At 42.7% G+C, this 25,769-nt stretch overlaps 1 protein-coding gene across 1 annotated transcript in view; it reads left to right on the top strand.

Annotated features, from left to right (window-relative positions):
* The window catches only part of CUBN (cubilin), a 272,488-nt gene that overhangs the window by 92,733 nt on the left and 153,986 nt on the right, over positions 1–25,769 (top strand). Inside the window, exon 28 of the mRNA XM_068987509.1 lies at positions 15,995–16,145. Coding sequence (XP_068843610.1) covers positions 15,995–16,145 — 151 coding nt within the window. The remainder of the gene's footprint in view (positions 1–15,994; positions 16,146–25,769) is intronic.

Here is a 25,769-nt window from a genome sequence, read left to right as displayed (position 1 = left end):
AGACATTTTCTCTTCAGATCTCTGGCATCTGCCTATGTTCCCTCTTCTGCCTTATACTCTTGGTTGTAGATACACACTCAGACTGACCCATGGGGAAAAGACCAGTGTTTGTGAAATGGCTCTTACCCTAGGAAAGTGAGAAAGAAGCCTCATGATCCACGGGATCAACTGAAAAGCTGGGAGAGGGCCGGGACTAAGAAGGCTCAGGAGTGCCTCCCTTCTTCTTTTTTCTGACTTTCTTGTTTCTTACTGTGAACATAGACTGTGGCCTCATTTTTCATCTCAAAAACTTCCTCTGAGTTTCTGCAGTTTCACAGATTCATCTCAAAAAAAGGGCACCCCAGCCATGACACTGCAAGGCCGAGGGCCTCAGGTGCCTACAAACAGCTTGACTTTCCCTTGGTGACAGGTTACATCTGTCACCAGGTGCTCATCTCTTTGAGTCTGACAACAAGGCAAGGATCTAGCTGTCAATGGATAAGTGCCCCTCTGTTCAGTATGACCAGCTCTGACCAGGGGCAGGACGGTCTAGCCCTCTGGCCTGAGTTGCTCATAGTTCACATCTGTGGAAAGAGGCAAGACCTTTCAGCAGGGACATACATGGATTCTGCCGGTGTGCTAAAGCCTTTTGTTCTCTTTTTTGGCTGTGTTCTCTTTTTGCGGCTTGTGTGATCTTAGTTCCTCAACTAAGTGTTGAACCTGGGCTGTCAAGAGTGAAAGTGTGGAGTCCTAGCCACTGGACCACCAGGGGGTTCCCCTGAAGTGTGGTTTGAATTGCCTATGAAGTGAGCAAGATTACACAATTTGTTCTGTAGTGACCCTACCTCCCAGGACTATACGGTGTAATGCACTTAAGCATGGGAAAATTCTTTTAAAGGCACTGACAGTCTTATTCTCTAAATTGGATTTCCTGTTTCTTCTCCCAGTTTCAAAATCATAGAGGTGTCTTTCTACTTCACCTTCATCATGTTACACTGTCTTCTCTAAGCATTGGTCCAACTCACATTTCATCTTTCTTTTGCCCCAATCATAGCTTTAAAAAAATAGACATTTCTTTCTAACTGCACCATATCCCAAAGTTTAGCTAATTTGTGTGTGTGCTCGTGGGATGGTCAGAAAGCTACCATGTAGGTCCATGGGTTTTTTTCTTAGACTGAGTTCTTCAGAGGGTTTCCCTTTTCTTACCTACCCCAACCCCCAAATTATTCCTGACTTTGTGGACAGAGTTTAATTTTTTTTTAAGAGTATGTCTTTTTTCTTGAATTTCCTTTTTCTATTGAATTTCTTTGTTCTTTCATTAATTTTTTAGTTAAAATTTTTTTTTTTTTTTTTGTCCATGTCCTCATATCTCCTTTCAGAATCTCTCTCCCTAAAGCCTCATGCCCATGACTGACATGTCATCACAGGCTCGGAGGAAATGGATCAATCACTCTCTCGTAATGGCTTGTTCATTTCTACAGTCACAGCCACGTCTCTGCTGGTCAGGATTAGTTCAGGAGAGCGCATCGCTTCACTCAGCACTCTCTGACAGAGTACAGAATATAAAGAATTCAGCAAACAGCATGTTTTTTTTTTAAGAACAAGACACCTGTGAGATGTCCACGTAGACATCTGACCTCTGCCATTCCTGGTGTCTTTTTGCTCCACTAGTGTTGATATCTTTCCTTTAAAAGAAAAAAGCAAAAAACTTCTGCTGAGGAAGAAGGTGATGTAGAGGATAAAGCCCCCATAACTGCCTACTAAATCTGGCTTCACTCCAGAATCATTTAGGTAACTTGTTTAAAAATATATTCATAGACCCTAGACCCCATCCCAGCCCCATTCTGTCAAAATCCCCAGGGATCCCAACAGAGCAAACCCTCCATTAGCCTCAGCTTAGCAGCTGGGGCCACTGTCTGCAGCCCACTTCCATCGCGACAGCATGTTTCATCCTCACTTCAAAACTCTCCTGTGAAGTTGTAAGGATTATAATAGGTGTCTTCTTAGCATACACCTCCAAGGACTGTTCCATGTTTCTTTTTCATAAGGGCTTTCTTTTCCATTGCTACAGCCAAAGCTGTACAAAATCAAGCATACATTATGTGCTTTGATTCACTAAGGCTTACTGATGCTATTATATTTATCTCAGTACGTTAAAATGTCAGATTCACTTTGCAGTATGTGAATTCGGACTCTAAGCCTCCTCCCGTCCTTCTTTATTTGACACCTTTGCCACTATCATCTTCCATATATCATTTCAACATTCTTTCTAATGCCTTCCCTTTCCCCGTATGTCCATTTCAAGTCCTCTCAATTATGTCAGTGACTTCTGACAAATGTATTTCTCTGTAGCCTTTATAAGATTCACTTCATCCCTTTCCAAATCCTCTTTCTGATGTCATCTTCCCCAGATATTTATTTCATTGCTTTTTGCACTTCCATGTCCTCCTTTCAGCAACAGAACAGTGCGCTGCTAATGAAAAGCATCCTTGAGAACATCACTGAAGTCCATCAGTCTCCCAGTCTTACACTCATGTTGTCCAAGTTTGCAGCCTGAGCAGTATTTTCCGTAACTACATCTCTGCAGCATCAGGCCCACAGGCCTGATTAAGGAATACTGTGGGCTCTCCAGGTGGCTCAGAGGTAAAGAATCTGCCTGTCAACGCAGGAGACGCAGGAGACACAGTAGACATGGGTTCAATCCTTGGGTCAGGAAGATCCTCTGGAAATGGCAACTTGCTCCAGTATTGTTGCCTGGGAAATTGCATGGACAGAGGAGCCTGGTGGGCTATAGTCCATGGGGTCACGAAGAGTTGGAGACGACTGAGCAACTGAGCACAGGAAAGAATACTAGCTGTTTTATGGAGAACTCAGAAATGCTCAGATGCTTAGTACAATACAAGTTTACTTCTCAGTCATGTTGGAGACCAATTCAGGTGTTCCTCCACCTTCCGTATAGTGGCTCAGGAATGCAGACAAAGGGGAACTGCATTTGGGGAAATCACATAGCTCTCTCTGCCACGCATGTTGACAGATGTCTTACAAATAAAGAGACCAGTGTTCTCATAAACTTGAGAAATGCTGAATCAAACACAATGCAACAGGATCTGTTTTGTTCTGTTTTTGCTGTAGTACTTCCTCAGGCTTTTACCGTCCTAACTAGGCATTGCTCATTTATTTATCCACACATTCAGTCACTCAAATATATTTTAGACACATAGGCTGTGGAAATACAACTGTTTTAGCATCAGTTTTCCTTGTTTTCATGGAGGAGACAGATGTTAATCAATTTATTATTGTTACTGTTGTTGTTTAGTCGCTAAGTTGTGTCCACCTCTTTGAGACCCCATGGACTATTGCCCACCAGGCTCTTCTGTCATGGGATTCTCCAGGCAAAATATACTGAAGTGGGTTACCCTGTTCTCCTTCAGAGGATCTTCCCAATCCAGGGATAGAACCCATGTCTCTTGCATTGGCAGGCAGATTCTTTACTGCTAAACCACCAGGGAAGCCCTTAGTCAGTTTGCAACAGTATACCAGTTTAGTCACAAGTTGCGTTAAATGCTATCAGGAATATTATCCAGGGTTCCTGAGGAAGAGTAACTGGACAAAGTGTTGCAGAGCTGGAGGTTTCAGTAAAGGAAGCTGTGGTTGAGGAATTGTCAAGGCAAATGGGACTTCCTGGTGGCTCAGATGGTAAAGTGCTTATTTCGCTTCAGTTGTGTCCAACTCTTTGTGACCCCATGGCCTGTAGTCCGCCAGACTCCTCTGTCCATGGGATTTCCCAGGCAAGAATGCCGGACTGGGTTGTCATTTCCTTCTGCAAGGGATTTTCCTGACTTAAGGATCAAATGCACGTCTCTTATATCTCCTGCATTGACAGGTGGGTTCTTTACCACTAGCACCACCTAGGAAGTCCAGTTAGGTATAAAGAAATTCCTAAATAGAGAGCATTTAATTCTTTAGGGGCTGAGATATAATTAATGGTTCATCTCTCAAGACATTTAATTGTCTTCTTGTTTTCTGTCTATAGCCTGCTTCCATAATGCATTTGACAATTCTCACAAAGGATAAATGGGAAAGCCAACATTTTGGTCCACTTATTTCACTCCAAGCTCTATTAAGAAAGATAATGAAGAAATGCCAATTCCATTGACTAACAGGAGTTTTGGGTGTTAGCACTGTAACTTAAAAAATTATTTTTGTTACTCTCTGTTATCACAGAGAATAAGGATTTTGCTGTGTGTGTTTTTTTTTAATTTAACAATTCTTATTTTAAAAACTAATTGCCAATGAAGGAAACAAGAGCAATTCTTGAGTTGTTGATGCCTTTCAAAATGTTGAACTACTTCTCTATGCCTCAATTTCCAGAGCTCTAAAACGGAGATAACAATACTATCTGCAAAATAGGGCTACTGGAATTTTAAAGTAGGTAATACATGGGGCTTCCCTGGTGGTCCAGTGGATGAGAATCTGCCTGCTGATGCAGGGAACACAGGTTCAATCCCTTGTCCTGGAAAATCTTACATGCCTCAGAGCAACTAAAGCCGATCTGCCACAACTACTGAGCGTGTGTACCTACAACCCATGCTCCACAACAAGAGCCACCACAATGAGACCCCTGAACACCATAACTAGGGAGTATCCCCTCTTACCACAACTAGAGAAGCCTGCGAGCAGCAGCAAAGATCAGCACAGCCACAAATAAATAAATTTTAAAAATCATATGGCCTTAGACAATTACCACTTCTCAATACTCTCACTTAGTAAGCTTGGAAACTTAACTGCTGCTGCTGCTGCTAAGTCGCTTCAGTCGTGTCTGACTCTGTGCGACCCCATAGACGGCAGCCCACCAGGCTCCCCTGTCCCTGGGATTCTCCAGGCAAGAACACTGGAGTGGGTTGCCATTTCCTTCTCCAACACATGAAACTGAAAAGTGAAAATGAAGTTGCTCAGTCGTGTCCGACTCCTAGTGACCCTATGGACTGCAGCCTACCAGGCTCCTCCGTCCATGGGATTTTCCAGGCAAGACTACTGGAGTGGGTTAAGAGTTAAAAAAAAAAAAATTAAAAATGAAGTTTGGCTCAGTGGGTAAAGAAGCTGCCTGCAATGGGTGCGATTCCTGGGTTGGGAAGATTCCCTGGAGGAGGGCATGGTAACCCACTCCAGTATTCTTGTCTGGAGAATCCCATGGACAGAGGAGTCTGGAGGGCTACAGTCCATAGCTGCAAAGAATCAGACATGACTGAAGTGACTGAGCACACAAAAAATTAGATAATACATGGAAAGGGCTTAGAATGATACTTAGCACAGGGTAAGTGCTAATAAATATTATTTATTATTTTTTAACATAAACACAATTTTATGGATAATTTGTTGTTCTAAAACATTTTGCAGCAAATGAAAAGCTACAGTTTCCAAAACAGCCTTCCCAATGTGACTAGCTTAGATTGGCTCTGTGTTGAAAGCAGGGCTTCCCTTCTCTGGCCTCTCAGATTTCCTCCCAAAGCCACAGGGATTGGGTGTTATCTGAATCTAAGAGTGGTGTAGTTAAAATCCCATTTGCTGGCCAAAGAAAAGCAGAGAAGTGGAGGAGATGCGATGTGGTAGCCGCAGTGGGCCTGCACTGACTCTGTTATCATGGCACCTCCTTAAACACTTCCTGGGCAGATGAGTCATGCTTCCTGGAACTGTCTGTTAGAGGAAGTTTGCTTCTAGGATGGCTGGCATGTTGCTTAGAATTCAGAGATAAGCTGTTTCAATTCTAAGGACAACCGCTATTCAAAACCACACATAAAAAGTGAAAACAGTGTGCCAAATGATTCAGTTGAGGCCTCTCTAGCATTGGACAGAGCAGGATCTGGATTCAAAGGAGTTTAGAATGAAGCATATCCGCCAAATACTTTGTAGTGTCATTAATTATAACAAGAAGCATTTTAGAAGACTTTGAAGACTCCACAGTTGCCCAAGTAAAATGTGACTTTTTAAATTACAAAATTTTAAAGGAGAGATGTTTATTTCAGTATGACCAAAATCCCTTTCCTTAAAAAATGCTGATCATTTCTCACCATCCCTCACAGTGAAGAATTTTCACGTAGTTGCATTAATTTGTTGCTGTTAACGAGGCAAACACACTAGACTTCAAAAGAGAGCCTTTGCTCTCAGATTCAAAAGAAATTTGTGTTTTCCCTCTCAATAGCCTCTCAAACATGAAGGACAGGATCAGGATAAATAATAATCAGCCCTACCAATAATTTCCACACTACCTGGAAGCCAGTGAAAATTCCATTAGATGCTCAAAACTTGAAAGTGCTCTTCGCACACTTCCTTTCCCGGTGGTCCTCAGCTCACTTTGCTCCTCAGACCACAGGCATTAAGTGCATGCATGTAAGGCCCCTTCTACCATCCAACAGGCACAGAGCATGAAGGAGAAGGTGTCGATCAGAAGGCTGAATCCAAAAGTTAGGAGTTACTGTGAATTTCGATTAATTACACTGATTGACTGCTTTTTACAATGGGAACAATTTCCACCTGCAACATGTCAGAATTTTGTCAAAAATGACATATTTTTTAAAAATTATTTATTTATGGCTGTGCTGGGTCTCTGTTGCTGAAAGCAGGCTCTCTGTTTATGGCCAGCAGGGGCTACTTGCCATTACAGTCTGTGGGCTTCTCTTTGCGGTGGCTTCAGTTGTAGAGCACCGGCTCTAGGTTCACAGGCTCAGTGGTTGCAGCGTATGGGCTTAGTTGCTCCAATGCATGTGGGATCATCCCAAGCCAGGGATCAAGTGTCCCCTGCATTGGCAGGTGGATTCTTAACTATTGTGCTACTGTGCTGTGCTTAGTTGCTCAGTCATGTCTGACTCTTTGTGACCCCATGGACTTAGACCACCTGGCTCCTCTGTCCATGGGATTCTCCAGGCCAGAATACTGAGATGGGTTGCCTTTCCCTTCTCCAGGGGATCTTCCCAACCCAGGGATCAAATCCAGGTCTCCCGCATTGCAGGTGAATTCTTTGCCATCTGAGTCACCAGGGAAACCCAAGAATACTGGAGTGGGTAGCCTATCCCCTCTCCAGGAGATCTTCCCTACCCAGGAATAGAGCCAGAGTCTCCTGCATTGCAGGCAGATTCTTTACCAGCTAAGCTACCTGGGAAGCCCCTTAACTATTGTACCACCAGTTCAGTTTAGTTCAGTTCAGTCACCCAATCGTGTCCGACTCTTTGCGACCCCATGAATTGCAGCATGCCAGGCCTCCTTGTCCATCACCAGCTCCCAGAGTTCACTCAAACTCACGTTCATTGAGTCAGTGATGCCATCCAGCCATCTCATCCTCTGTTGTCCCCTTTTCCTCCTGCCCCCAATCCCTCCCAGCATCAAAGTCTTTTCCAATGAGTCAACTCTTCACATGAGGTGGCCAAAGTACTGGAGTTTCAGCTTTAGCATCACTCCTTCCAAAGAAATCCCAGGGCTGATCTTCAGAATGGACTGGTTGGATCTCCTTGCAGTCCAAGGGACTCTCAAGAGTCTTCTCCAACACCACAGTTCAAATGCATCAATCCTTCGGCACTTAGCCTTCTTCACAGTCCAACTCTCACATCCATACATGACCACTGGAAAAACGATAGCCTTGACTAGACGGACCTTAGTCGGCAAAGTAATGTCTCTGCTTTTGAATATGCTATCTAGGTTGGTCATAACTTTTCTTCCAAGGAGTAAGCATCTTTTAATTTCATGGCTGCAGTCACCATCTGCAATGATTTTGGAGCCCAGAAAAATAAAGTCTGCCACTGTTTCCACTGTTTTCCCATCTATTTCCCATGAAGTGATGACCAGGCAAGTCCAAAAGTGACATCTTTACCCTTCAGTTCTTACACGGACTTATTTATTGAACAAGATTTCTTACTTATTGAACAAGCTTTCTTTTCTCACCCTCCCTTAACTGGAAAAGAGTGTGTGGCTGTGCTCTGGGTCCTTCCAGCTCCAGCATCTATGGTTTCATGTTGCGCTATAGTTATTTCCCTGTTTCTGAGTCCCTCTGTAGCAGATGGTGAGGCTCTTAGCAGGCAGAATAATTTTTTTTAATGTTGAATGCTTCACAATAGTATAGTTGGCAGAGGAAAGGCTGTGGTTCGTGGAACTAAATATTCATGGTACACACTAGGGAAAACATGCTTGACTTTCAAAGCATTTCACTTCCCACTATGGAGGGAATTAGGTGCTTATTGGTCCATCAGTGACTATCCAAATTTATGTTAGTAAGAGCTCTTTAGTCCCTGGACAACTGAAAGGATGCTTTTTAAAAATACCGAATTAGTCTAATTAATAATAAAAGCCTAGTTATGATTTTAAAAAGGAAGCATTAGAGACAAAATATGGTTTTAAATTAATGCTGAAGATTACCTTATATAATAACATTTTAATGGGCTAATTTTCAGGGATAATCTTGAGATACATGAAAAAGATTATGGAGACAGACAGTACAGTATTTTTAGTAGACCAGCTGGGTATCTGAGAACCTAAAAGGGTATGAAATTCTGAGCCTGTAAAAATATTACCAATACATATCTACCTTGCTATGTCAATAGAGTCCTAGAGATAATACCTTAAAAAATAAACTTATCTGATCACATAGCAATACAGTCATTGCAGACAATGTGGAAAATATAGAAAAACCTAGATAAAATAAAAATAACACAATTATATTACTACTGATAATATTTGATGACATTTACTTACTAAAGTCCCTCACTATTTTATTTTAACATTCAAAGAGGATCATTTTGTACATACTCTCTTTTCTTGCATTTTTAAAACTTTTTATTTTCTGTTGGAATCCAGCTGATTAACAACATTGTGATAGTTTCAGGTGGACAGCAAAGGGACTCAGCCATACATATACATGTATCCATTCTCCCCGCAACCCCCCTCCTATCCAGGCTGCCCCATAACGTTGACTAGAGTGCCCTTTGCAATGCAGTGGGTTATCCATTTTAAATACAGCAGTGTGTACATGTTGATCCCAAACTCCCTAATTATCCCTTCCCCCATTCTTCTCCCCTCCATCATAAGTTCTGTACTATTATTCTTGCTGTTAAGTCGCTTCAGTTGTGTCTGACTCTGTGCGACCCCATAGATGGCAGCCCACCAGGCTCCTCTGTCCCTGGGATTCTCCAGGCAAGAATACTGGAGTGGGTTGCCATTTCCTTCTCCACTTCTTTAATGAGTTTTTAAACATGTAACAGTAGCTTGCAAATGTTTCTCCTTGTTATTTATTACACCACATCATTTGCAACATCGAATGTTTCATCATCACAATTTAACTACCCATTCTCCTTGAGAGACACTTGGAATCTTTGCAAATGTCTACTATTATAAACAGTGCTGAGATAAAATGTCTTTGTAGTTAAACTTTTGCATACATCCATGGTTAAACAAAGATTAATAAAACAAGCAAACAAACCAATCCAAATCAGCCTTGGTGGCATCTAAAATAAGTAATATGTAGAAAGCAGAAATAAATATCCATGCACTATTAAGAGAGGACAGCAACTAGCCACCACATGGAAGCTGACTGTATGGTCTGTATTGGAGTCCAGCCTTTAATTCAGAGTGACATAAAATAATTCCAAATGTGGGCTTTCAACGGTTTTCTTGGTCTCATGCAAAGCTCAGGGTTGTGAGTCATTGTTTAATTTTAGACGGATACCTCATGCTTCCTGCCCCACCCTGCAGCACATGGCAATGGCTTTTCCTGTGCCTGGTGGGAAGCGGGGAGTAGGGGGTGGGCAAGATGTGCCTCTGTACCTACCACACGGTGCCCACCCTTGTGTCCCATGCTGGAACCTTCACCCCCCATCTGCCCACCCCCTGGGGTGTCACAGAGCCAGTGGTGCTCCGCTTCTGCATGCTTATTTAAACATTTGTCTAATTTATCTTCTAAGATCGGATTGCATTTTTACCACAGCTCCCCCCGCACCCCTCCCTGCCCAGGCTCTTGTCATCCACAGTGGGGGCCTTTTACCCTCCTAGACGAATCTTGCTTGGCAGTTTCTTCTGTTCTTACAAGAACATCTCAAAGCCTTTCAGATTTAAAGTAAACTCTGAAAGTTCCAAGCCAGGAGATTTGCGTGTGAACTTGGGCAACAGTGTTCTCAGTAACTGTTCTAACAAAGCAGGTCCCATAGTTCCTGGTACAGTTGATTTTGGGGTGGGGAAAATCTGAAGAGGTGCTCCAAGAATTCGTCAGTTCCTGGTCCTCTCAGAAGCTCCAGTGGCCAAGCAGCCGGAGCTGCAGGCTGGCCAGACGGAAAGTGGGGTGGAGGCTGCAAAAGGAAGAAAGACATGTATTTTGCTATCCAGTGGTTGCTCCCTGATCTGTCACCAGGGCAGCCTTGACAAATTGCCCAATGTCCTCTTCACCACCAGACCTGTGATGATCCACTACCTTCCTCCACCCACACACTCCACGCTTTCAGACTCCCCCACTGTAGGATCTGTGCTGAGCTCTGCACCCCACATGGCAGTGATGGCCTCAGTCTCCACACAAAACCAGGTTGTCATAGCAACACCCTGCTGGCCATGGCCTTCCATCTCCTCCCAAGTGATTTGTTGATTTCTTGCTTCCTTGTCTGGTCTGCCAGGGATGATTTCTGAGAAATATTTTACATGAGTCAGTTCAAGTTCTTTTTAGCCATCATATTATTTTCTGTCAAAGTTATTTCCCGTAGAGTTTCTTTAGAAGCAATGTTGGTTCCCTTTGCCACTGACCAAGAGTTAGAATAACATTTGAGTCCATATGCCAGGACTCCCACCCAACCTATTATATGTTTTTTTTTTTGGTATGCTAACCACAACAGCCCTATGAGACAAGTACCATTAAGAGGCTAAGTTTGCAAAGAACTCTTAACTTATGGAGGTTAAGTAATTTTCACAAGTCTATGTTCTAAGTGAATATTAAGAGCTAGACTGGACTTTGAATCTAGAGACCAACACTGGCCATGTTCAGTTCAGTTCAGTCTCTCAGTCATGTCCGACTCTGCAACTCCATGGACTGCAACACTCCAGGCTTCCCTGTGTGTTCTGACCACCTCTTAATACCTTCTGCTTCTTCTAGGTGCATACCATTTCTGTCCTTTGTTGTGTACTCTAATGTGTTCCTACAGTACAATCACTGTCCCGCTCTCAACTGAAATATAATCTTCTACTAGTGACCTTGACTTTCAAAAGCCACTCTATGGACTCATTGAGTGTAATTCTCAGAAATTTAACTATCTTCTTTATATTGATCAGAAGTTTTCTTCTCTAAAAATATTAGGAACTCTATACTATACCTAGAATTCTCCCTCACAGCAGATGAATTATTTTAACTACATGCTAAACTCTAAAGGATAAAGTTCTTTTGGAGTTTTTAAAGATTTGTAATAGGAAATGGACCAAATTTTTTTCCAGAAATGTTTGCATATTTTAACAATATCTTCCCAAAAAAGCTCTTGATTTAATTTCTTTATATGAGTTATATTTAATTATTCTTAAAATTAATCCTCCACTATAAACATAATTTTCTTCCAGAAAAATTTCAAGTAAATAAGAAAAACAGTACTTAGAAAAGTATGCACTAGCTGCCAATCACTAATAGAGAGGGCTTCCTCGGTGGCTCAGTGGTAAAGAATCCACCTGCAGTGCAGGAGACCTGGGTTTGATCCCTGGGTTGGGAAGATCCCCTGAAGAAGGGAATGGCTACCCACTCCAGTATTCTTGCCTGGAGAATCCCATGGACAGAGCAGCCTGACCGGCTACAGTCCATGGGGTCATAAAGAGTCGAACATGACTGAGCAACTAACACTTCACTTCACTTCTATAATAGAAAGGGCTGAGTTTTAGGTGTTATTCACTGTTCTAAAATGAGTTTAGAATAGAAGTCTGTCTATACATCCCAAGCTGAGATAGGAGTTAGTTATAATTTCATTCATTAGGATCACAAATTTTCAAAATCATCAAAGAATTTAGCAACCAAGCAGTGCTTGAAAACTACATTTCTGTTCTGAGCATCTTGCAGTTCATAAGGTTGATTCACACTGAGGAAGCAGGTGACACTAGCTGACATTCCTCCAGACTTGAGTTCCAGTGATTCATAAAGTACCTACAGAAACCTTAATCTTACAAAAATCTCACTCTGTCAGTGGTGAGTCTTTGGTTTTCTGTCTTCCATTTGTATGCATGGGTCTATACTATTTTGGAGTCCACAGATCATTTTATGTTGCAACCATAGTGTGAAATCTCTAATGGTCTCATCAGTCATGCAAGCACCAAATTATCAAACCCACGCAAAGGAAGTAGATAGAAGTTGGTAAATGTGGCTTAGGCAAGAGATTTCCTTCCTCTTTGAGTGTCTTAAGAGTGGTTGAGATATTTCAGGGTGGTGTGGAGGGTGGAAGATCTAAAACACAAAAATCCTAAATGAATCTTCTCAAGAGAACACCTGATAAGATTCTACACAAGAGGTTTTGTACATACAGGGATCCACATGTGAAGATACATTAAATGGCAACTTGAAAACATGAGCAACATTTTAAGTATTAAAAAAAAAAAAACCAAACCTTTAAACACAGTAGTACAAATTTGATCTTCATATTCAAAGTAAGAATGTCAATCTTTCACTTCTTAATTTCTATGATTTTTCTTTCAATGGATGCAAGTCCAACCTCAAATACTGTTCAGAAGGAGTGAATCTTGAAGCTTTCTAAAAGCAGGGGAGCTGGTACCCTTCTTGGGACTGAGCCGCGTGCTGGCCAATAACCCCAATGAGTCACAGCTGGAATGTCCTGTGGTTAAGATTCTGCTCTGAAAACAAAATCAGGAGCAGCAGGCACCAACTGGTTTCCATGGTAACCGGTATTTGTGTACTTTGAGAAATGACTGTTCCTTTTTGTGTGGTAAATTTACGCGGGAATGAATTGTTGAGGTGACGTTAGCCATCTGTGTGAGGGTAAATAAAAAGTCCCTGATTTAATTAAGTGTAAACCTTAGAAAGATGTAAAATTAGGGATATGGGATTTTTTTTCTAGAGATTTTGTTCTACAGTAATTAATTTATTTGACCTTATATTTTAAGCATTTCCATTTAAGCATCAATGTCTATTTGATGCTTATTTTGATGTATCAGTCTCTCCCCTCCAAAGGCAAAAAGAAACTAATTGTTATTCATCACTGTTCCTCTCAAACCCCCTCCCTTTGCCCCCACCCCCCTATTCCATTCACAATGTGTTATTTAAGAACCACTGGGATTCAGGGGCTCTCCTTCAGTGGAGTAATCCCATCCGGAAGGAAGAAAAAAAAATCCCCTTCAAGTCATGTGAAAATGTCATGTTTCTTAACCTTGCCGAGCTGGGAGGCAAAAACCCTACACTGATTCTGACCTTGAAGAATCTCAAATACGGTTCCTAACAATGTCACTACCTAGTATTTCAGAAGATCCATGAAGTTCAGGGCGACTGTGGTCCTAGAGAAATCTTACCTCATTTTGTTGGATAAAGATGAAGTAATTAAAGTTTTGGTCCCTGCACTAAAACCCAAAGTTCAAAATGAGCCTTTTGGAGTGGAGAACAGTGGAGTGTTTTCTGGCTTATTATGCCTCAGCTTGGAAACAGTATGTTTATTTTTGTATTAATTAGTTTTGAATTGGAATTCATACACTAGGTTTAATAAAAGAACTCTGTGGCTGAAATAAATACCCTACAGTGAAGCAGTAGTTTAGGAGTAAACAGATTGCAACACAGACTCCTCCCCTACCTCCACCTCCTGCAGTGGATGGTAGGGTCCAGATGGGAGGTGAAGGGCTGTTTTTGTTTCCTCTTCTTTTTATTCTTTCTCACATTTCTACCCCCTCTTTGTGATTTCTGTCAATCGGCTACAACCTTAGAAGCTTGATCATAAATACACATATTCAAAGGAGCAGTATTTAAAAAATTAAAAGGAAGATGAAGGGCTAAGACTGTAAAATAAACCTCATCTTTATCATTTGTATAAAATACTTAGGTTTAGTACCTAAGGGGAGTGAGTGAGTGAGTGCAGTTGTAGGGGAAGTGGTTGCAATTCTTCACTGAAGTTATATCGGGAATCTACCCTGGACAAAGCCCTGTGCTGGGCTTTGAGGGGATTTGAAAGGTGGTCTGGGATCTAAGGAAACTTGAAATCAGTGGGGGAGAAAGGCACACATCTCTGTCGCCCTGTGCTGGGCTTTGAGGGGATTTGAAAGGTGGTCTGGGATCTAAGGAAACTTGAAATCAGTGGGGGAGAAAGGCACACATCTCTGTCACCAGAATGTGACCATTTCTACAAAGAAGCGCAAGTGAAAAACTTAAGGATTTCAAAGGAAAGCTCATTTATGACTGTCTACAGGGATTACGGAAGGCTCTGTAGAGGGGATTTGTAGAATTTGATTATGAAGTTTTCTATGCTCAGGTCAATATGTTTCAAAAGGTATTTTCTATCATAACATTTCAGCTAATAAAAATAATTTTGTCAGTTTGGAATTTGTTGAATCCCGATGATACATTTACATACAAATACATACACATACACTCACATATACATGCACATGTGTGTACTCTCCAAGGGAAGAATAAAGGAAGCCCGTGATCAGACATCTTCCATTTTATTATAATAGGCAGCACATCCCAAGGGTAAGTGGGAAAAAGTGTTTAATGTGGACACTAGGGGATGAAAAGAAAATACAATGTTCTGAGTCCTAAGGAAGCAAATCTTTCTGCATTATCATTATTTTTTCTTATTGAAGAAAGAGAGATGGCAGAAAGATTTTTTTTTTTTAGTTTGGAGATGTATCTAATGAAATTAAGCAGATAAAGTGTACACAACAGGGTATATAAATACCTCAGTGGGAAAATGGGCAAAGACCTCAGCAGAAAAGTTCCAAAAGAAGAAAAAGAAATGCACAAGAAACATGAAAAAAGTTCCAATCCCAAAGTAACAAATTCAGATGACTACAAACAGAAAACAAATTTGCACTATTAGCCCCAGTTTTAATAATAATTTTAGTCAAAATTGCCAAAGTTGCACTGCAAGAAATATTTCCATAAACTTCTGGTGGGAGAATAAATTTGTGTAAAATTTCTGGTAAGAAATTTAATAATACATATCTAGAGCCATGGAAGATTCTATTCTTTTGATTCAGTCCCTTTAGAGGAATGCTTCCTAGAAGAACTTTAAACTATCAAACAAAGATTTATATTTATTTGCCCTCAAATTTGAAATATCTTAAGTGAACAATTGGAGAAGAAAATGGCAACTCACTCCAGTATTCTTGCTGGGGAAATCCCACGGGCAGAGGAGCCTGGCAGGCTAAAAGTCCATGGGCTTGCAAAGGGCTGGACATGACTGAGCAAGGAGCACTAACTAACTAGTGAACACAGCAGAATTATAATGTAAATACAGCATATTGCAGTATGTTATGCCACTCTTAAAAATGGTTACATAGCCTACTTAGTGATAACCTTAGTGAAAAACGGGGAACACAATTAAATGTGTAGCCCAAATTGATACACACATATTCACACATTTCCTTGCACATAGATGTACATGTATATATACAAACAAATGAAAAAAATGCCAAGAGAAGCTTCTGGTATGAACAAAATATTAACAATGGTTTGCTTTCAGTGGGATTAATTTTTGTATTTTCCTTTCAGAGCTTTCTAAACTGTCTGATTGTTTATAGTTAGTATTTATTTTTAAAACTTACAGTTGCAATACTGTTATTTGTCTAGCTTCTCTTATGTGTGATTCATATGTGAACCCATCTCATCCAGGTCAGCATTCCCATCTTCTGTGCCTGGATTATACCTTGGAGGGACCTCTCTCTGCATATAATTATCTATTTTTAATTCCTGGACTCAGCCCACCTCAGTAGATTTACCCTTAACTTTTGAACCAAGAAACAGCTTTAGCTGCATGTGTGGACCTTGCTCTTCATGCTGGTGTTTTCTCTCTGATTTCAGCTCTATGATGGCCCACAGCGGATGGGGCGCTTCTGTGGAACAGACATTCCACCTTCAGGGAGCACCACAGGCTCCAAGTTTCATGTGCTGTTTTATACGGATGGAGTTGGTCACCACGAGAAAGGATTTCAGATGCAGTGGTTCATCCAAGGTAAGCTGCGCCACCTCTCCCCCGACCCCCTGCTGATCTCAGTCATATCTGGTAGTTGCTCTTTGACCAAGAATCATTCCCTTTCCAATTCCACGTTTGAAAACAATTCCGTCCACCGAAAGAGGAACACTAATGGTGCCAGGCTTTAGAAAGTGTACTCAGACATTGATGGCTCTAGGAGAATGGAATCCTCTTGGGGTTCAGATAGCAAGTGAAGTCCAAGTGGACAGGATTTGGGTATCTGCTTTAGGAGGTGCAGCAGTAAGTCACTTACGAGAAGGAGGGAGCATCAGGAAGTTTCAAGGGGTGAAGACCTGAAGCTGGTTGTGGCAAGCAGACCACAGGGTGCGATGGAGTCTCTCAGGAGAGTGCAACGAAATGAGATTTAAGACTCACCTTGACATTGACCAGAGAAGGAGTGACAGGGAAAAAAAGGAAGGAGTAAGTCAGAGAGAGAAGGAGGGTGAGAGGGAAGATTGGGCTGTGAGGGGACTGAGCAGAAAGCCTGAGCCACTGATGCACTAAGCCAAGGGCAGGCCATGCACTCGACGGGGGCACCTGAGAGCCTCCTGCAAGCTGGCAGTTCTGCAAGCTGGCAGGCATCATCACTCCTGTGAAGAAGCAAATTTGTTTGAGACGCAAGTTCTGAAACTTCTAGACTAACCTCATGTGACCCAGTGAAGAGGGAGAGGGCCCCAGGGCAGTGCTTCTCAGAACGTGGTCCCCCAAGGCAGTGTCTTGTAGAATCTGTAAGAAATGCAGACTCTTGGGCCCCATCCCGGAGATGCCAAATTACAGACTATGAGGGAAACCCAATAGTCTGTGTCTTAACTAGTGTCCCTGGTGAGTACATTGGAGAATCACTGTCCCAGAGTGACCCAGACCTGAAAATGTAGTCCATGTGAATATTTCATGAGCAGTTCTCAGCCAAGGGCATAGGGCTCTCTCCTATGATTCAGTCAATCTGAGAGAGAAGTGGAGTGGCCATGTTACACCGGGGATCACACACAGACATCCTAAGCTGTGGTCCCCCTGTCATAAACAGGGCGAGCCCAGAGTGAGAGCACCCAGAGGTGTATTGAGGGTTTTTAACATCATGGAGCATTAATTACATGCTCCACAACACTCCGTTCAGTTCAGTTCAGTCGCTCATTCGTGTCCGACTCTGTGACCCCATGGACTGCAGCATGCCAAGCTTGCCTGTCCATCACCAACTCCCGGAGCCTGCTCAAACTCATGTCCATTAAGTTGGTGATACCACCCAACCATCTCATCCTCTGTCATCCCCTTCTCCTTCTGCCTTCAATCTTTCCAAGCAACAGGGTCTTTTATAGTGTGTCAGTTCTTAGTTTCATGTGGGCATCAGTCCTTCCAATGAATATTCAGGACTGATTTCCTTTAGGATTGACTGGTTGGATCTCCTTGCAGTTCAAGGGACTCTTGAGTCTTCTCCAAAACCACAGTTCAAAAGCATCAATTCTTTGGTGCTCAGCTTTCTTTAGAGTACAACTTTCACATCCATACATGACTACTGCAAAAACCAGAGCTTTGACTAGATGAACCTTTGTTGGCAAAGTAATGTCTCTGCTTTTTAATATAATGTCTAGGTTGGTCATAGCTTTTCTTCCAAGGAGCAATTTCATGGCTGCAGTCACCATCTACAGTGATTTTGGAGCCTAAGAAAATAAAGTCTGTCACTGTTTCCATTGTTTCCCCATCTATTTGCCATGAGGTGATGGGACTGGATGCCATGATCTTAGTTTTTTGAATGCTGAGTTTTAAGCCAATATTTCACTCTCCTCTTCACTTTCATCAAGAGGCTCTTTAGTTCTTCACCTTCTGCCATAAGGATAGTGTCATCTGCATATTTGAGGTTACTGATATTTCTCCTGGCAGTCTTGATTCCAGCTTGTGCTTCATCCAGCCCAGCATTTTGCATGATGTACTCTGAATATAAGTGAAAGAAAGAAAGAAAGAGAGAGAGAGAGAGAGAGAGAGAGAGAGAGAGAGAGAGAGAGAGAGAGAGAGAAAGAGAGCGAGAGAGAGAGAGCCACCAGTAGGAAGTAAGTTAAATAAGCAAGGTGACAATATAAGCCTTGACATACTCCTGTCCCAATTTGGAACCAGCCCATTGTTCCCATCTGGTTCTAACTATTGCTTCTTGACCTGTATACAGATTTCTCAGGAGGCAGTTAAGGTGGTCTGGTATCCCATCTCTTTAAGAATTTTCCACAGTTTGTTGTGATCCACATAGGCAAAGGCTTTGGCATAGTCCATAAAGCAGAAGTAAATGTTTTTCTGGAACTCTCTTGCTTTTTCAATCACCCAGCAGATGTTGGCAATTTGATCTCTGGTTCCTATGCCTTTTCTAAATCCAACTTGAGCATCTGGAAGTTCATGGTTCATGTACTGTTGAAGCCTTGCTTGGAGAATTTTGAGTATTACTTTGCTAGTGTGTGAGATGAGTGCAATTATGCGGTAGTTTGAGCATTCTTTGACATTGCCTTTCTTTGGGATTGGAATGAAAACTGACTTTTTCCAGTCCTGTGGCCACTGCTGAGTTTTCCAAATTTGTTGGCATATCAAGTGCAGCATTTTAACAGCATCATCTTTTAGGATTTGAAATAGATCAACTGGAATTCCATCACCTCCACTAGCTTTGTTTGTAGTGATGCTTTCGAAGGCCCATTTGACTTTGCATTCCAGGATGTCTGGCTCTAGGTGAGTGATGACACCATTGTGGTTATCTGGGTCATGAATATCTTTTTTTTATATAGTTTTTATAGTTCTTCTGTGTATTCTGGCCACCTCTTCTTAATATCTTCTGCTTATATTAGGTCCAAACCACTTCACACACAACTGAAGATCCCTATTATATACTCAAGAGTGTAAGGTGTTCTGTTATTGTGAACTGGAGATTGAGACAAGTATGGGAGTTTGGGGGCTTCCCTAGTGGCTCAGGTGATAAAGAATTCACCTGCAATGCAGGAGTCCCAGGTTCAACCCCTGGGTCAGAAAGATCTCCTGCAGAAGGGAATGCCAACCCACTCCACTATTCTTGCCTGGAGAATTCCATGGAGAGAGGAGCCTGGTGGGTTACAGTCCATGGGATTGCAAAGAGTCAGACATGACTGAGTGACTAACACACAAACACACACGGGTCAGCATTTAAAAATATTTGATGGTAAGCCACAGTATAATTGAAATATAGATTATAAATTCCCAAGCACATGAACTGTGATAATTAAGCTTGTGAAAGGTCTGCATTGTCCTCTTCATCAAGATTTAACCTTGGAATGTCAACTTTTTTGATCTATTAAATGAAGGGCCTGAATTGATTCATCTTTGTAATACAGCCCATCTTTAGTATTCTGTGATTCAGAAATAGGATGACTTAAATGCCTGACTCAAAGGGAGCTAGAGACAGTGTGGAAAGACCTAGAAGAAATAGGAAAATCTTGGAACATGACCCAGATTTTCAAGGACAAGGGGTATTTTCCAGAACAGTGTTTCCCAAACTTCCTTGTGGATATGCATCACTGGAGACCTTGCTAAGAAGCAGATTGTGGTGTACGTGCTGAGGTAAGGCCCATGAATCCGCAGTTCTGAGAAGTTCCTAGGTGATGCTGATGGGATATCTCTGTAGACCACACTTGGACAATTTTCTCTTCTTTAATCTCTGAAGCAGTCTCTGAAGCAGCGAGGTTCTTTCCTCACGGGGGGCCCAGCTCTTATCCTTCCGACACTGAGACAGAAAGTAGAAAGTAAGAAATGCCAATCACAAGGCTCAGGGACTAGGCACACGGTCCTCAGCCCAAGATACGTGGCATTGGAATTACCTGGAAGTTTTCCTGAGTACCAGTGCATGGGTTCCAACATGCAGAGATGGGGTTCCATTGATCTGCAGTGGGACCTTGACTATCCTTAATTATAAAAATCTTCCTAAGGAATTCTGTCATGCAGCGAGGATGGACAATTTTAGGAGCAATACTTTATTTTGCTGGCAGTATCCTTGTCTTCAGTAGGCTGCTTCCTCTCCCCTCCTGGCTGTTATAGTCATACCAGCCCAGGGCCACACTAAGGAGTGTGACTTCATGGTCCTTATTGGCTACACTGCATAACTACCTCACTAAGACCACACCAAGGAAGATGATTTAATGGATAACTTTGGGTACACTCATGGGTTCCTCCAGTCAATGTACTAGGCATGGCTGAGTCCTCTCCTGAAAGCTTTGGGTTTCAGTTGGGAAAGGCTTTTTCTTCCAGGCCCATTTGGAAACTGTCTTCATTTGGGAGAGTCAAAGACACCCTCTGTCTGTTCTCTTTTCCTGTTTATTATTTCAAAACTTACTCCAAATGGCTGAAAACTTGCTAGGCTTGGAACCAGAGTTCAGCAATATTTCGTAAAGCAATATTTTGCCAGATTGGGCCAGAACTGAACAATTTTTTTTAAAAACTCTGTGTTGCCCACTAGATATAAATTATGCTTGGGAAGGACTCTCTAGAAAGGGAACTGTTACTGATCTAGATCTGTGCAAAATTAACTGTCATATTCAGTAGCTACACAGCTCTGAGTTTATACTCTGCATCTGAACTAGGTCCTTAATTCAAGACAGCCCAAGAAGAGGGGACAACAGGAACCACAAGTGTCAGGAAGGAGGTCTCTGATGGAGGAGGTTCCCTCACTTCTCACCCACTGTTGGTAAATTAAAGACATAGATCTGATTTTTAGTCATCCATCTGTTTCCTCCACAGATATTAAGGAACTGTTTGGAGCCAGGTACTGTGCTAGGGCTGGGGACCCTGTGTGACTCCTACCCGCAGGCCTGGGTCCTACTCTCAGAAGTAGCCATTTAGCAAATAAATGCACAAATCTATATAATATCAGCTGTGTGATGATGCACCGGGAGCACACAAAAGGCGATTTGGCGTGCACAGGAGGCTCGTGTATGAGGGTGGGACGTTTGAACTAAAACCTAAGATTCAGCAGGAGTTAAGCAGGCAAAGAGGAGAAGGGGAAGGGTTCCTAGTAGAAGAAGGACCCTGAGGTGGGAGGGAGCAGGCTGAGGGTGAGGGGCCCACAGGCCAGGGCAGCTGCAGTCCAGTTTCACAGGGAACTATGCTGGGGGAGCTAGAGAGTGAAGCAGTTGCTTTGGGTCCCCCACTGTTAGGGGCTCAGGCCAGATAGGGGTCATACCCTCTCTTTCCTGCAAACCCTTCTGATGTCAATTTTCTTTTTATGCATCTTTTTTGGGGAGATTATCTGGACATGGAAGCATTTATGACCTTGAAGTATCACATGTACATACAAAGAAAAGAAAAATGAGTCACATCTAACCATGTTCACTTGAAATAATATGTTAGTTTTCAGTTCTTTGTTTTTCTTGTAACTTAAAAAAATTTATACAGTTTTTGAAGGTTACTTTCCATTTACAGTTATTACAAAATCTTGGCTGTATTTCCCATGTTGTACAATACATCTTTGAGTCCATCTTATACCCGGTAGTTTGGAACCTTCCCCTCCCCTACCCCATACTGCCCTGTTCCTTCCCTCCCTCCCCACCAGTAACCACTAGAGTTTGTTTCTAGTTCTAGCAACACTAGATAGAGTTTGGTCCCTCTACCTGTGAGTCTGCTTCTCTTTTGTTGTTATATTCACTAGTGTGTTATATTTTTTTATATTCCGTGTGTAAGAAGTATCACGCAGTATTTGTCTTTGACTTCAAACAGATGAGTTTTGAGTAGGATCTGGAAGCACTGAAACAACGTGCCATGTTGTGGGATTTTAATACAAAATAAAATGCAAAATACAGAGAAATAAACATAAAACAAGTACAAGAGCCAAACAATACAATTAAAAGTGAGTCTCAATTTTTTAAAGTACAGTAGAAATATTCTTGAATGTGTATGTGTGTACATGCACGTGTGTCCATGTGTGTCATTGTCTGAGCACAGCCCCCTCGAATCTCCATCTCAGAATCAGGATGCAGTGGCCAGACCCCAGGACACCCAGGCTGACGCTGGCTGGGAATCTGTTCTTGCTCACCTGATCAAAGCAACTGCCTCTTCCCACTAGAATCAAATCTCCTTTCAGGCCTCTCTCCCCTCCCACTCTCTCCTAAATGATGCAGTGAGAACTCCACAACCCTCTTCATCATGATATCAGAATTGGCAGTGGCATCATTTCCTGACCATGGCTGCTGGAGGAGAATCCCCATGCACGTCATTCATGTGGCTCACTAATCCATAAACCTACTCTCAAAATGTGCCTCTGTGTGGCTCACACAAATCTTCTATTTGCTCTGAGAAAATGGGACCACAATCCGGGCTTTCTCTGTGGGCGCATCTTTAAAGCGGCACTGTAGATGTGAGCCTTGCCTTTTTGCAAACCATCAAAGGGAATCCCACTCTGCAAAGAAAGAAATGGCCACAGTTGCGCTGCCTGGCTAAACGGTCCACAGTATTCAGCGCTGACAGCATTGTTTGGGGGCTGCATTCGGCTCGGAGGCCTGAGTCTGGGTTGCTGAAGGAAATATAGAACTTTCTGAGCGCTGTGTGAATAGGGCCCCCCAGGCCAGCTGCGCACACCCCCTCACCCACTCTGGTCACCCCTCCCAGGGGCCCTCTTTCACTTGGCAATGGAATCCGGCAAACAAACAAGGTCAAGGAGCTTTGTGAGTGAAAGAGTGACATTTGCCAAGGGAGAACCGCCCCACCCCCCCAACCGGGAGCTGCAGAGGAAGGGAGAAGGGCACGGATGGGAGGTGATGTCACCCTGAACTCTCACAAAGGAGAGCCTGGCCTTTTCTTTGCAGAGACGGATGACATCAGCCTCTTGAATGGGGGCTGTTTCCATTTTATCATCTTTTTAGCTAGTAATGAGATTTCTCGAGCCTTGAGGGTTTTTCAGAAATTGGCTGGGGGTTTATGAAAGCCGTATCCTGATCCTGCAAGACTGGCTTTATTTGAACGTGAGCCGGTGCCTTCTTGACCACCTGTGGACACGCGGAACTGTGTCAAAGTGCTTCTTAAAAAATGCATTTTGAGAGTCCTGGCCAAGAACCTCCTTGAGGTCAGCCATGTTTCTTGTAAACCTTCCCTCTGTTCTTTCCCTCAGGAGGTCATTTCAACAGTCTTTGTTATTGTTGGTCTTTCAGTGGAATTCTTCTAATTTGTCATTTTTATTCCTTTTGTGACTTAGACTTTGTGGGCTCGAGTTTCTGGGAGGCTCACCTTTTGAAGACAAAGGTTTTATCTTTTGTAATTCCGTTAGCCATTGGCCTTACAGGCGAGTGCTGGGCAATTGGCCTGAGTGTGTGGGACCCAATAAACTGGGCGCTGTGAGCAGATCCGTGGGTCTCCCTCCAAAGACTAGGCAGTGTGTGGTTTTGCATCATGTGGTAGTGATTACTCCAGGCCTCTGAACAGGACATGTTTCATTCAGTCATTCATTCAGTCAACCAACCGGCATATATTTACTCATGACCAGGATCTGGGCTTGGTGCTTGTAGAATGTAGAGAGTATATTTGTTTGCTCAGGCCGCCATAATAGAATACCACACTTCAGGTGGCTTAAACAACAGAAATGTATTGCTCACGGTTCTGGAGGCTGAAGTCCAAGATCCAGGTGCTGGCAGGTTTGGTTTCTCCTGAGGCTTCTATGTTTGGACTTGCAGATGACAGCCTTCAGAGTGATTGGCCAGAGACAGCCTGGAAACTAACCCCATCACCATAAAACCCAAGACTATGAGGCACACGGCAGAGCAGTTCTCCTAGGTGCCCTTACCCTCCTCCTTTCTGCCCGGGCACCCCATCAATAAAGTCTCCTGGTTCATCAGCACATGTGTGTCTTTGGACACTTCATTTCCAGCTGTTAGACAGGAGCTCACTGTAAAGCCCGGGAAGGGCTCCTCCTTCCTGCTACATGTCCTTGCATGGCCTTGTCTTCGTGAACCTACTGATGTCTCTGTGTCCAAGTTTTCTATTTGTGTAAGGAGGCCAGTCAGGTTGGATTAGGGCCCCCTCTGGGAGCCTTACTCTGCCTTTATCACCTCTTTAGTAGCCCTGTGTCCAAATGCAGTCACATCCTGAGGTGCTGGGGGTTATTGCTTCAGCGTGTTGATTCTGCGGGGGCAGTGGGAGAGACACAGTTCAGCCCATAACAGAGCAGAAGGAGACAGCATCCTTGACCTCAAGGAGGTAGTCATGTGGTAGGGGAGACAGACAGACACATGAGTGCAGAATCCATGACTGTGATGCCTTGGGGGCTGGGAGGAGACCTAGGCCGGCCTCAGGTCTCCTTTGAGAGGCCCTCCAGGCTGCTTTGATATGTGCACTGAGTTTTAAACAAGAAACAAGAATCAGTCAAATATCTGGGAGAAAAAGACATTTCTAAGCAAAAGCAGGGAGTCTTGAGTTGATGGTGCCAAAGGTTTTCAACAGGCAAATATTTCATGTAGAGTAGGAGTCCCCAACCTCTGGGTTCCAATGCCTGATGATCAGAGGTGGAGCTAAGGTAATAATAATAGAAATAAAGTGTACAATAAATGTAATGCACTTGAATCATCCCATGACCATCCTTTTCACCCTGGTCTGCGGAAAATTTGTCTTCCACAAAATTAGTCCCTGGTGCCAAAAAGGTTGGGGACTGCTGATCTAAAGCACAGGTTCCAAACACCAACCCCAAATAGCTTATTGGGATTCAAAATTGCTTCTTGAAAATATCTTATGCTTTATGTATAAAGCACAGATACACAGAGTACAGAGCAGATATATAGTATATCTATGATATTAAATTTTTTGAGCAGTTGGCAAAAATATCCAACAGCCTCCTTAGAAGGGCAATAACGAACAAATAATTGAGAAAATCCTGAGCTGAAGGGAGGCAGAAGCCGAGGCAGAGCGGGTTGTCAGAGCCTAGTGGATGAGGGCCATCGCAAGAGCTTAGATTTTATTTCGTGCGGTCTGTCCTGTCTCCTGCTTCTGTGAGATGCAGACATCCACAGCAATCTGGAGGTGCAGTGCTCACAGGGAAAGTGATTTTTAAATTGTGGTCAGCAGAGATTCCGGGGCAGGCTTGTAAGGCTGGGCTGTGAATCATACTGTCTAGTCCTCATCTCAGGCCGAGACCTTTCTCTCTGCTGCTGACGAATTGCTCTCCCGTGTCATTTCCTGCTGGGCGGTAATAGAATGTCCCAGAGAAAAGCGGTAAAACACTTCTCCCACTCTGCCTCGAAAGTAACTTCATCTGCGCTCAAGAATGTGTCCTTTGTTCAGTAAATCTGTAAGCAAGCTCTTGATAAAGACAGATGGATAAAAGCATAGACTCCCGTGATTGATTATGTAGTGTGATAGAGAAATCTTCAGTTTGGGTCAAAATTTAAGTAAAAGAGAAACCTTTTAAAAACGTTAGTTCTGTTTAATTTAAAAGTTATTTCCCCAACTGTTAACAAGGCTTTCTTCTTAGCATTAGCATTTACACATGCTATATCCTGCTGTACTTATTCTGGCCACTTCAGCATATTTGATATTTTGGATTTTTGTCTTTGTTGCTCTTGGAAAACGTTTAAGCCAGGAGATTGAAAGTTGTGTGCAGTCTTAGTGGAGAATCAAAGCACAGATTGT

This window comes from Capricornis sumatraensis, chromosome 15, assembly GCF_032405125.1.
Source record: "Capricornis sumatraensis isolate serow.1 chromosome 15, serow.2, whole genome shotgun sequence".
In the NCBI taxonomy this organism is placed as follows: Eukaryota; Metazoa; Chordata; class Mammalia; order Artiodactyla; family Bovidae; genus Capricornis; species Capricornis sumatraensis.
Note: the sequence above shows the minus strand (reverse complement) of the source record. Positions and strands in the feature narration are given on the sequence as shown.